Source organism: Anolis carolinensis, chromosome 4 (genome assembly GCF_035594765.1).
Source record: "Anolis carolinensis isolate JA03-04 chromosome 4, rAnoCar3.1.pri, whole genome shotgun sequence".
Classification (NCBI taxonomy): Eukaryota; Metazoa; Chordata; class Lepidosauria; order Squamata; family Dactyloidae; genus Anolis; species Anolis carolinensis.
In genome coordinates, this window is record NC_085844.1 from 192,216,353 (window position 1) to 192,229,906 (window position 13,554).

Here is a 13,554-nt window from a genome sequence, read left to right on the forward strand (position 1 = left end):
TGTGTGTTCTCATCTTCATGACCATCAAAGTAGTTCAGTGGTTTCTGGAAGACTAGAAATTGTACTAAAACCATTGATTTAACTCAATCAGTCATTCCCTTTGCTTTGCAGCTATGATGCCAATGTGAATAGTTCAAGGGATGACAAGAAGAACAAGTTTGCCAGTACCATGGAGTTTGTAGAGGACTATCTCAACAATGTGGTCAGTGAAGCAGTACCTTTTGCTAATGAGGAGAAGAACAAGCTCACTTTTGAGGTGAGAAACCTATCTATGCTATTTTGTGAGTTTTCACTTGCCTTTGAAAAATGATCATTGTACTCAAATGTTGACTTCTAGAAAGAAGTCATATCTGGTGTTCACCATGTGCTTTTTGTGTTTCATTTTTTTCTCTCCATTAAAGCTGGCTGGTTAAATTAATCTGGTAATTTTCAATAGAGTGGAGAAGTGTATTTATACAAGTATTCATACAATGCTCAAATAATACATTGTGAAAAGCAAATTGAGTCTTTTCTCCATCCTCCAGTCTTCGTAAACCGGTCTAACCGCTATCTGATATATACCTATTCACATGTATCTTCTGTGTGTGCGAGAGAGAGAGGGAAAGAGAGAAAGAGAGACTGATATATGGAAACCTATGCCTCCTAAAAGCAGTTCTCAATGTAACAGCATCATGTAAACACTATTCCACCCCCCCCCCCCCAATAAATCAGGCAAAGCAACATTGAATCAGGGGACTTTTTTTCTACTCCCACACCACACACCACAATGCACAAACACTTCTAATAGTTTCTAAAAGGCCATGTCCAGATTTTTTTTAATGTGGGAAACAGCATCTAACACAAGTTTAAGACTACTGTTGCTGGACCTTTCCAAAAACAGATAAACTGATTTTTTAAAAATTAAAACATTATTGTTTGGTGGAATGGGAAAAGAAATGCATATAGGTTGCAAAACTGCACTTTTCCAACTGCTTTAATAGATGGGCAAACTAGTATCAGTTTTGACTTTTACCAACAGTAATGAGATTGTTTTACTTCAGCTCTTGGAATTTACGAAAAATGACAGAGAGGGTCCAATACCACTTTAGGGTGCTAGTATGTTTTGATCTTCTCCATGTGATTGAGTCTGTTTTGTTTGTTTTTAGGTTGTCAGTCTTGCCCACAACCTCATTTACTTTGGCTTCTACAGCTTCAGTGAGCTGCTACGCCTGACACGAACTCTGCTTGGGATCATAGACTGTGTGCAGAACCCTCAGCTGATGATGCAGACCATGTACAATGATGATATGCCTGGTATGTCCAGTGAGGCTTTACTGAAGATGAATCATATTGTGCCAGGTTTTGATATAATTGCTCAGATTAATAACAGATATGAACACAACGTTGATTTACTTCATTTATGTGAGCTATAATTTTTGGATATTAGTCCAGATTATACACCATAGTCATTGGTACTTTTTGTACTTTAGAGCCAAATAAATGGTATAATATGTATAATTCAGTTAATGTTGATTGAACAAGGGATGCACTGCTAAAGTGCTTTGCAGATATATTCATTTCACTTTGACTTTTCCATGTATTGTGGTGTTGCATCCTGCAATTAAAATGGATTTAATTGGCAATGTGACCACTTGATATACACTATATACTCAATACTGTGAAGATGAAAGCTATTTTTATTGTGTTGTAAAGTGAAGTCAACAAAAAACCCCTCCAATAACAGTACTGTAAAAAGGCATTGTAAAACTGGAGAAAGTTTAGGAAACTAGTATGTTATTACATTAGCTTAATACATTATTTTTATTTGATTTGTTTATTATTTATCATTTCTTGATAAAGTTCACCATGGCCTTGGGTTTCCTCTGCCCGTGGTATTATTTGGCAATCACAAAATCTGGAAAAACTCTGTAGATTCTTTTTTGGACCAGATTTCCCAAAATTCCCTTATGATGCCAGAGGAATTCTAGGAATTGCAATCTAAAAAAGTAACTTTCTGTGATCTGAGAGATGTTATTTAAGGATTAGCAAAGACATTCATGCAGTGGATAATATTGTTGAAGAAGATACCAGCAGCACAACTATGAAACCTAAATTGGAATTTTCCACAAAAATGAGTAAATCTCTTTCATTCAACTTCAAATTAATCTTTGAGTCAGTGTGAGCCTTGGGAAGATTTTCACCCTGATTCTCAATGTGGCTGTAAAAGCCGAGCAGAGAGCCATTGCCAAGATCTGAATGCAATTAAGACCAGCTTGAACCTAGTTGAATACGGTTACTCTTTCAGGAAAGAATGTCCGGAGATCAATCCATGGTGTTGGTCAAATGATGTCTACTATGGTGCTGAGCAGGAAGCAGTCTATCTTTGGTCCCTCAAATATAAATGCTGTGGTAGTTCCTGAGCCAGCAGAGAGGGGAAGGAGCACTGAAAATGAAAACATCGTGGTGATGGAAACAAAGCTAAAAATTCTGGAGATCTTGCAGGTCAGTGTTAAGTTGTCGCTTTAGAGACCGAATAGTTTTTGCTTGTAACACCATGGCTGCTTCTGGTGAGCCTTTCATAGATAGATTTGGGACTTATTGAGCGGGAGGAAGAATGAAAGGTATGTGGATGGCATAGATTTAATGTCCTGTGCTCTCTCTTTTTTCTCAGTTCATCTTGAATGTACGTCTGGATTACAGGATCTCCTATTTGCTCTCTGTCTTCAAGAAAGAGTTTGTAGAGGTCTACCCTATGCAGGACAGTGGGGCCGATGGAACAGCTCCAGCCTTTGACTCCACAAGTAAACTTGGCTTCTCTTTTTCATTTTCTTTCTGTTTGATCTGTTGAAGCCTTATTAGCCAATACATTCTCTAAAAGTAGTTTGGTGTTTCACTTTTGAATAAACTTTTGAATAAAAGTTCTATTGTATATTTTGTCATCACAGTGTCAATGGGAATTATGTGTGTTATAGGACATATCAGAAAAGAAGGAAAGCCATGTTATTAGGCCAGGAATGGGGACCTAGGGCTGCATCAAGACCAATATTTTTGTTTATTTCTTAGATTCCTTGTTTATCTCCTAATTTGTATCTTCATGGCACACAGTAATACTTACTTATGTGTTTCCTTCATGCAGCTGCAACAATGAATTTGGATCGGATTGGTGAGCAAGCTGAGGCCATGTTTGGGGTTGGGTGAGTTCTTATTAGTTATGACTCTTCCATTAATCATCTTAATTATCTTTTCCATAGAGTGTGTGTATATGTGGAGAAAAAGAGGCATAAATAGCAAGAGAATTCAGTTTTTATTGCTGGCGGCATCACAGTTTAGTGGCAGTTCATGGGAGAAATATTTCAACATGAATAAGATGTATTACTTTGACTGCTTTATATTTGTGCTTTTACCTATCTCTCCCTGAGCTTTATATGAATTATTAGCATATGGTTTAATCTTATTATGTATTTCTCAAAACATATATAATTATCTACATATTCTTGTCTTCAACTGTTACTGAATTATCTTGACATTTTGCATTACTTTTTCTGGTATTGTGTCCTGCTTTGAGCATGGCTTACCATGGGAAAGCAGCATACAAATGCATTTGGTGATGTTTGCAAATGTAGGTGGTTGCTTCGTGCTTTCTGATTTCTTTTCCCTCACCCAACTTTGTTGCAGGAAAACAAGCAGCATGTTAGAAGTGGATGATGAAGGTGGGCGGATGTTCCTCCGTGTGCTGATCCATTTGACAATGCATGACTACCCTCCACTTGTCTCGGGTTCTCTTCAGCTGCTTTTCAAACATTTCAGCCAGAGACAAGAGGTCCTACACACCTTTAAGCAGGTAATTTCCAACCCTGTGTGACTTCCACACATCTATATTTAGCATGTTTAAGTGCCTTCATCTTTTCTTTTCTTTTTACCAAATGGCATTGATCAGGAAGCTAGCTTGTTCTGTTTGGGTTTTTTTTTTTTTTTTTTTGCTTTCTTTTTAGGTACTACCTTTCCTTAGACCTGTCTATGGACTAAGTCAAAAATGCCTTCATACTGTGTGCATTCCATATTCTGGCCCATTTGACGTCTTCAGATCAGCAAGGGGCTGTGTCTAGTATTCAATATGAATACTAGTTAGGCAGGAGTTGTTTACATCATACATTGACTGCTTTAATTGGAATGTGTCTTTCCTTTGTTTAACACTGATCAGTTCACTTGATGTGATGGCAGTAATGACACTAAACCAGCAGCTGTTCTTGAAAGTAATTTCACTAAATGGGAAACAGCAGACAAAATTCAAAATATCTCATTGCTGAGGCATTTTTTAATCTCCACTTGTCATTAATATTATTTTTTTAGTATTTATAAGGCTTCTGAAAAACAATACACTGTGCAATAATTACTTTAAGAAAAACAAATGCTGCCTCAAAATCTACAATCTTAAGAAATTCATGAGCAGTAGTGCATGATACCTGCACCACAGTGTTTTATCTTTATTCCATTTCTTTGTGCCAGTCCGACAGTGGACTTCCCATGTACAATACAATCATTTTGTGCATGGAAGATATTTCCTTAGAAGAGGGAATCCTTATTCATATAGAAAAAGAGTGGGGAAAATGTGGCCATACATGCTCTCAGGCTTTTATTGTTCTCTCTTGAATCTTTGTGGGTGAATGGAAAACCACAACATTTGAATTTTATTCTTGGATGTTTCCAAGATTTGTGCTTTTGCTGAAAAGGGAAAGCAGGGTCTGCAACCTAAAATTCCCCCTACCAGCAAAAAGAGAAGTAGGCCTCTGTGTAACTGGGGAATAAACATAATTGTTATTGAAAATGTATAAAATTGTAGCCTAAATGTATTATATGCCATCTTTAATGGCATATAATGCCTTCTGTCTTGGATCATTAATCTTTTTTTCTTGAATGCACTGATGTTCTTTGTGGTATCTTAATCCAGGTCCAGCTACTTATCTCTGCTCAGGATGTTGAGAACTACAAAGTGATCAAGTCAGAATTGGATAAGCTGCGCATGATGGTGGAGAAGTCAGAACTTTGGGTAGAGAAGAAGGGCAGCTCCAAGGGGGAAAATGGACAAGAGGGAGAGAAGAAGGAGAAGAAAGAGGTAGAGTCTGAGCAGCTGCAGAGAAGACAATGTGAAACAGCTCTGGAATGCTCTGTAACTTACATACTATATTATGGATGTTTCACATCTTGTCCTTCTTTTCCCCTTTGTTAATTTATTTGCACCAAAAAAAGAATTTTGGTATTTCTCAGTAGGATTTTTACAATTCATTCTGTTTTGCTGTATATTTTAGTATTGGATGCATATTCCTTATTTCTAAACATAACACATCATGACATACTTTATCCTTTTTAAAGTATACTCTTTCACTGTGTGATTCTTTTAAAGTAATGTGTGAGTTGCTTCTGAGGTTGTAATTGAATGGTTCAGTGCAGTAAGTAATCTAGTTACTCCAGTGAACAACTAACAGGGAATTCTATTCCATTGGCTGTTTACTGACACCACATCAAGTTTCCAGAAGCTTTTAATGATCTATGAAAATGTCATCAGGCTGGAGAGGCAGAACTTGCTTTTTTGTGCCAATATAACTCTAAAATATTCAGTTTAATTAGGATATAATAGGGACTCCAAACTTTTACTTCCCCAGATTTATAGGACTATCCTTCTCTGAACAGAGCTACAACTCATTGGTCACAGCGGCTGTGGCTTCTAGGGAAAAACGTCCAGAAATGTCTAGGGACCAAACATTGGGAAGCACTGCATTTTTTGTTTGTTTCAGCACTGCACCTTTTGTCCCTTGAAGAGTATACTTATCATTATAAGCCAGTGTGGTATGTAAATGATTTAACAGTAGGGTTTGGAAGGATGTTTTTTCTTTTTCTTTTTCAGTTATGTTCAGTCACTTGAATCATCTATCTCTTTCTCTTCTCCTTCTAGAGTACTGCAGATGAGGAGCCTGGAACTCCTGGAGAAAAAAGCAGTGAGAATTACCAGCTGGTAAAAGGAGTAAGCAGTTTCATCTGTCATTCTCCTTAGACAAGCTGTCAGAAAAAAGCAGGGAATCATTCAAGCAGAGCACAGATAAGAGAACTGGGTTACAGAGCCAATTATAGCCTAATCTTAATAAGCAAGGTCCCACAAAACAAAACTATGTATATTGCATTGAATTGTTTGAAGAAATAGGCATGAAAAAAAGAATGAATGAATAAATAAGTAAATTGGGATACTTCAGCCATAAGCTAATTTTTCAAGGGTAAGGACATACGGAAGTGTCTCCTTTTCCTTCTCCATCTTTAAAGCCTAGAATAAGACTGCTTAATACTTTCTTCCTTTCCCTAATTTCTATTCCCTCTGAGTCGGGTTTTTCTTTGTTTCTCTCTAGATTCTGGAAAGGCTGAATAAAATGTGTGGGGTTGGTGAGCAGATGAGAAAGAAGCAACAACGGTTGCTGAAGAATATGGATGCTCACAAAGTGATGCTAGATCTGCTACAGATCCCCTATGAAAAGGTGGGAAGAAAGATGGATTGGAAAATCAGGATGGGGACAGAAGACCACCCAGAGCCTTGAATAAAGGGATAGGACACTGAGTCATCATTCACAACCAGAGATTAGAAATAATGCATTACAAGTGCTTATGTGTCCTGTGACATGTTATTTTGGGGTGTAATGACATTACTAACATCTTTCACTTTAAAAAATAATATAAAAACTGTTAATATCTTTATTTTTGTATAAGAAATGATAGTTGCTCTGTCCTCCTAAAGCATTGCTTGTACGTGTGGTTTGTAGGAGTCATTTCTGGATATTTTTTGTTTTAGATAAATTTCTCAAAAGATAAACAAGTCAAGGTACACTAGTCTGTTTATCTTCTGGGAAGGCTATTTATTTGCCAGATGAAACATGGTCTTCAGGTGTCAACCGAAATATCTGGCTCCATTTAGTCATATAATATATAGTATAAAGAAGCAGAACCTTCCCTGTACTTTTTGGTTGTATCTGCTAGCAAAATGCATGAGATGACTGAGCTATGTGCTCAGTTATAGTTTTAAAGATCAAGGAACTATCAGTGATAGTTTTCAAAGATTTTGAAAAGTAGGGACTAAGCCAGATCTTTGTATGAAACATTTGCAATATATTTTATTCCTTTGAATACATGCAGGGTGACATCAAGATGTTGGAGATTCTGAGATTAACTCACCAGTTCCTGCAGAAGTTCTGTGCTGGCAACCAAGAAAACCAAACCCTTCTACATAAGCATCTCAACTTGTTCCTCACCCCTGGGGTAAGAGAAAGGGGGCAAGTAAAGAAGGTGGGGAATAAAAATACAATTGTATCTAAATAGCCAAGAAATCTCATAGATCATTTGCTTCTGCTGAGGCTTAATCATTGCTGCAGAGTTTATCCAACAGATAATAGTTCTGTTGCCTCCTTGAGGTGTTTGGCCAGATAAGACTGTACCCATGCAAGCCATTAGGCCATGAATAACATCTCCTCCTCCTCACAGTTGCTAGAGGCAGAGACAATGCAGCACATCTTCTTGAACAACTATCAACTCTGCTCAGAAATCAGCGAAACAGTGCTACAGCATTTCATCCACTGCCTAGCAACACATGGGCGCCATGTGCAGTACCTTGACTTTCTGCACACCATCATCAAGGCTGAGGGCAAGTACATCAAGAAATGCCAGGACATGATCATGACTGAGGTGAGGTCCCATGGAGATTATCATGTGAGAAAGAGGGTACAGAATGGGAGTAGATCAGGATACAGAATGATGACAGCACTGAGAGGAAGCTCTCATACACCAGTAAGGAAACTGACATTGTAGGTTAATGGAGGGAAACAGGCAACATGAGAAGTAGGCTTACACCGGGCCCCAAGAAACCAGCTATAATTCTCCTGTATTTATTTATTTACAGTATTTATATTCTGCCCTTCTCACCCTGAAGGGGACTCAGGGTGGATCACATTACACATATAAGGCAAACATTCAATGCCTTAACATAGAACAAAGGCAGAGACAAACGCAGGCTCTGAGCTGGCCTCTAACTCATGACCTCTTGGTCAGAGTGATTTGTTGCAGCTGGCTGCTCACCAGCCTGTGCCACAGCCCGGGCCATCAGAGTATAGATGATATACTATTGAGACAGTTTTGAATGAGGAACGGACTATTTCTGGTTGGGTTTGTGTATGTTATGCAACCTATAGGAGATGTAATAACAAAATCATAAGCAACCCCCCCCCCCTAGTTTGCTTGCGGTTGTTGGAAGGTGGGAGTGGGAGATGACTTTGAATTGGCTGTGATTACACATTTCTCAGTCAAATGTCAGATGGTTAAAGGACGAAGTTATTGAACTTTCTGCCATGTCTTCAGTAGCCCACATATGTAAACGTGTATCTACAGGAGTGAACTCAAGGAAAAAACTGGAATCTTTGACAGAAATGTAGCATACACATTGTAGACTCTATATGTTGCTTGATATAGTGGCAAATTAAGCTTCAGAACACTTGTTTGAACAGAACTTTTTAATTTTGCTTCAGGTATATGTAGAAAAGTTAGTATTCCATTTTTGGGCTTTATGATTCCTATAATACTTTTCACTTCTCTTTATTTCTGTTAATATGAATCGTAACAGAAATAGAGCAGGAGAAGACAGAGGAAGGGAATTATAATTTGCCCAGTAAGGATGGTGTTTGGAAGTTTCAATATAATGGGGAAAAGTCAAGGTTAATTATCATAGATCTGGCCCATAGAAGACAGAATGGACAGATTCAGGATTATATCAGCAGAGCTAAGCCACTATCAAACCTTAGAAGATGTCCCATCTGCTCTTAAACCTCTTCCATGATCTCTGTTGAACTGGAGGCTGTGATCTCTCAAGCTGATTCTTAATTTGTCAAACAAGTATTGATTATACAAAATCTGAAATGCTACATATGCAAGGTAAGCAATAAAGCAGCTCTAGAAACATTTGTGGAAAGATATAAAACGTTACCTTCGCTATTTCATATAATTTGGCAACAGTGAGTGAAAAATGAAGGTGAAGTTGTACTCCATCTAGAAGTGCTGTTTCTTTGGTTTCAGACCCACATCCCTGCAATTCCATTATTTGTCCCCCTCATTTCTCTGTCATCTAAACAATTTAGTAGTTCAGCACGGAGATGGGGTGCTGCACAGAGAGTGGAGTTATGACCCATTTTCAAAATAATTTGTCATCAATTTGTAGTACAAATCAGACAAGTTGTACTAAAATGTTCTGAATGCCCCCCTCAGAAGAATGTGCTATTTCTCTGAAGAGTGCTATGCTGTTAAAATACCAGATCACAGGGTTTTAAAAGTGGTTTTTGAACTGAGTATTTCTTCCCAGTTGCTCTGATCAGCAACTAAGTTATATTTAGATTCTTTTCCCCTGACAGTTGGAGAAATAATTGCCCTCTTCCAGTGCTAAGCCTGCAGCGGTCCATGGAAAAGGATTAAGAGCAAATGGGGGCATAAAACATTGTGACCACCTCCAAGACGTTTTTCAGATATAGTTGGTCTCCATACCCACAGATTCTGCTTCCATGGATTTGACCATCTGTGACTTAAAAATACAGTAGAGTCTCACTTATCCAAGCTAAATGGGCCGTCAGAAGCTTGGATAAGCGAATATCTTGGATAATAAGGAGGGATTAAGGAAAAGCCTATTAAACATCAAATGAGGTTATGATTTTACAAATTAAGCACCAAAACTTCATGTTATACAACAAATTTGACAGAAAAAGTAGTTCAATACGCAGTAATGTTATGTTGTAATTACTGTATTTATGAATTTAGCACCAAAATATCATGATATATTGAAAACTTTGACTACAAAAATGGCTTGGATTATCCAGAGGCTTGGATAAGCGAGACACTACTGTATTAATAAAAATCCAAAAACAAACATTGATTTTGCCATTTTATATAAAGGGCATCATTTTACTATGCCGTTGCATATAATGGGACTTGAGCATGCATGAATTTTGGTATCCATAGAGGGTCCTGGAAACAAACCGCAGTGAATGCCAAGGGCCCACTGTAGTTCAAAGAGGGCACTGGAATGAGTCATTAATATTTATGTGCTCTGCTTCAATAAAATGGATTGCCTGGTGTCTTTATTTACCACTGCCTCAACTCATTTTATAAGGTCGTAGTAGTGGTCCTACAAACCAGTGGATGAAAAAGATCTAAGATACTTTCACTTGGAAGTTTGACGATATTGCTACTTCAGCTCTGTGTTATATGCACTAGCTTTGTACCCAATATTACACAAAATCTAAGCAGATAATATTCAGGGTCTCTATTTTTGAAGTCCTTTGAAGTTCCAATCTGAGATGAAGAAAGAATGCAATTGGATAGCCAACATCAAACCAGGGAGCTTAGCATAAAAAGGGGTATAAAAGTAACAGCATGTGCAGATGTTATAGTAATCTTAGTTTTGGGAGCTGTAAAATTCAAAAGTGTGCTGATGTTTTTTAGAGATTTTGGCAAAGCCTCAGGAGCTTATTTAAACCCATTAATGTTTTTATGGGTTAAGGAAACTGTACATATTCATATTTGACCGATCGGAAATCTCAGTAAAACAGCTGGATGATATTGTCATGGAGTCATTCAGATTTCTGGGAGTGTGTGTTTGTTGGTAAAGAACAATATGGACATCCAACTGGAATTACTAGTTAGAAAAAATTAACACATACTTAACAAGTTTCAAAATACAGCTTATATTACAATTTACTATATGTAATATAGGTAAACCATATGTAATATGGTAAATATTACATATGGTTAATATTGAATGCGGTTTTTAAATGTTTAATATGTATTAATTTTAATTCAGTTTATTTTAAGCATATTTTTATGTGTTTTTAAGGCATTGAATAATTGTCTTATGTAAGCTGCCTTGAGTTCCCTTCAGGGTAGAGACAGGCGGGGTATAAATAGGGTAAATAAATAAATACTCATGTATAAGTCTAGGGCAGGTTTTGGTGCTAAAATTAATTTTTAACATCAGATAAGCCAACAGGTTGGTTTTTAAATGTACTTGGCATACAATTCCATCCATAACAGATATTCTGCCCAGAGGACTAGTACCTACAGTCACCTCAGTAATTGACATATGAGCAAAGATGAAGGTTGCAAATGGGAGATACTAGTATAAACACTCAAGTGTTGTTGGTTCCCTTTGGAATTATTTGGAGAAGCAGGAACTGGGGTTTTTTATGATGGCAAAAAAAAGAAAGGTTAGATCATACAGTTACCAAAATCATGCAACTGTATGGACCTGATTGTTTCAAAGAAGCATGTACATTGCCCAACAATGGGAACTGAAAGCTGAATTGATTAAACAACATCAGAAAGGAAATGACTTATTGTCTGGTAAATAATTTTAAATCTGATATAGAGGAAGATTAGATGAATCCTGACATTTAGAAAACCCAATCTCCTGTCCAGACTTTTACAAATTATGAGGGCCTTATTCTATGTTGGTATCAAATGGATATCTTATAAGGTGAAAGAAGTCTGTATATGATTGAAGGATATGGATTATGTTCAAGACTGATATAAATGCCAAACTGTCCTTAGCAATTGTCCTCAGAAGAAAAATTATAGAATCTTTTACTGAATGATGCCCTTTATCCAAGTGTACTTTAGAAAACCCTGGTGGTCTTCTGTCAAAGATCATCAAATCAGTAATTTCCTTGGTATACAGTCAGAATTAGCAAACCAGTTATGTTATGATACACTTGATGCCACAATCTTCCAGAGGAAAAGATCACAAGGAAGCAATACGTAGAAGGCTCAGTTCAGTTTATGATTTTAAGGTTTTAATAAAAATCAACAATAGAATACTGTCAAGAGGGGAATCGGTTATGGCAAGTAAATAGCAATTAAGAATGTAGACTTTTCTCCTAACTTGATGTAAAATGTATCTCTTAATCTGAAAGGTTGTCACACACAAATATGTAACTAAATTATATATATTTATATTGCTAACCTGTAAATACTGACCTGCAAATATGATAACTGTATATTTATTAAAAAGACATCTATATTTGAAATATTTATTTATATCTGGGAAGTGGAGTGAGTTGGCACAGTCTTTGATGTTTAATTATAGTTCAGATGAATCTATATATATCTCCTATAAGGATCTGTCCATGCTGCATCTGAAAGCACAGTAGAAACCAACAAATAATTTTATGAAGAGGCCGTCTCATTACTGGTGCACACAAGGGTCTTTAATCACTTTGTCAGCCACATCGTTTAAAATAAAAGGAAGAATAATATCAATGCAAGCCATGAAAGTGTCTTATATGCTGGAAGATTTGCCTTGTATGTACTGTCAGCTTTAGTTTTACTCCAAATGGGAAATAGGCTTGGTGGGGGGTAGAGGTGGGTCAGAAAGTTGTTTATTTTGCAAATAATTGCCACCCTTCTTTTGGAGACATCTTGCTTGTTTCTTTTGTCCCTTTTCTATAGCTGACCAATGCTGGGGATGATGTTGTGGTATTCTATAATGATAAGACCTCCCTAGTCAACATGTTGGAGATGATGACAGCAGCCAGGGATGGAATAGAAGAGAACAGCCCCCTTATGTACCACATTTCTCTGGTAGATCTTCTAGCAGCCTGCGCTGAAGGCAAAAATGTCTACACAGAGATCAAATGCACGTCCCTGCTTCCATTGGAGGATGTTGTGCGGGTGGTCACTCATGAAGATTGCATCACTGAGGTAACAGTAAAGATATAGATAGTTGTGTCCAACAGAATAGTTGTCCTAGTGGGCAAGGTTCAAGTAAAGATATAGATAGTTGTGTCCAACAGAATAGTTGTCCTAGTGGGCAAGGTTCAAGCTGAGTGTCCAGTTATATGGACTCTACAGGGGAAAAAATGGATGGTGTGCTGGAGTGGACTCCATCTTCCTCAGTCTCTGGCCAGTATGATAGAATGTCCAGGATTTGGAATCCAGCACATCTGGAGATCAAAAGATTCCCCAGCCTTTGTGTCAGACTGGAGAAACTGTTACTTAGCCATGTTGATCTTACGGACAGTCACTGTGAATATATAAGACTAAGAACAAAAGCCAAGCCCTGCTGGGTCCAGCCAAAAGCCTGTATACTTCAGCATCCTTCTCCACACCAGCCAGTTGCTTCTGAGGGCTCATAAGATTGGCATGAAGAAACAACCTTTTCTTACTGTTGCTTCTGAGCAGCTGGTATTCGGTGAAAAACTTAAACTTTGAGTTTCCAATTACATTGGCTTCAAAAGTGACCATGATTAATATGGAGGGACGTTCCTTTGTTCTTTTCTCTTTTGACACTATGCAGAGATCTTTAACATGTTTTTCTTTTATTCTTATCTTTCAGGTGAAGATTGCCTATGTGAACTTTGTCAACCATTGCTACGTAGACACAGAGGTAGAAATGAAGGAGATCTACACTAGCAACCACATCTGGACACTGTTTGAGAACTTCACTCTGGACATGGCTAGGGTGGGTGTTAGACATATGGTGTTTTTTTTTTAATGATTTCTGGGGTC

The 13,554-nt window shown here is 37.5% G+C and overlaps 1 protein-coding gene across 2 annotated transcripts in view; it reads left to right on the forward strand.

Annotated features, from left to right (window-relative positions):
* itpr3 (inositol 1,4,5-trisphosphate receptor type 3) overlaps positions 1–13,554 on the forward strand; it is a 141,165-nt gene that overhangs the window by 93,286 nt on the left and 34,325 nt on the right. For both annotated transcript variants that reach the window (XM_003220395.4, XM_016993301.2), the window contains exons 20-32: positions 112–256; positions 1,146–1,293; positions 2,285–2,481; positions 2,651–2,780; positions 3,116–3,173; positions 3,655–3,820; positions 4,928–5,092; positions 5,930–5,998; positions 6,375–6,500; positions 7,153–7,275; positions 7,498–7,698; positions 12,496–12,747; positions 13,382–13,507. In XM_003220395.4, coding sequence (XP_003220443.1) covers positions 112–256; positions 1,146–1,293; positions 2,285–2,481; positions 2,651–2,780; positions 3,116–3,173; positions 3,655–3,820; positions 4,928–5,092; positions 5,930–5,998; positions 6,375–6,500; positions 7,153–7,275; positions 7,498–7,698; positions 12,496–12,747; positions 13,382–13,507 — 1,906 coding nt within the window. The remainder of the gene's footprint in view (positions 1–111; positions 257–1,145; positions 1,294–2,284; positions 2,482–2,650; positions 2,781–3,115; positions 3,174–3,654; positions 3,821–4,927; positions 5,093–5,929; positions 5,999–6,374; positions 6,501–7,152; positions 7,276–7,497; positions 7,699–12,495; positions 12,748–13,381; positions 13,508–13,554) is intronic.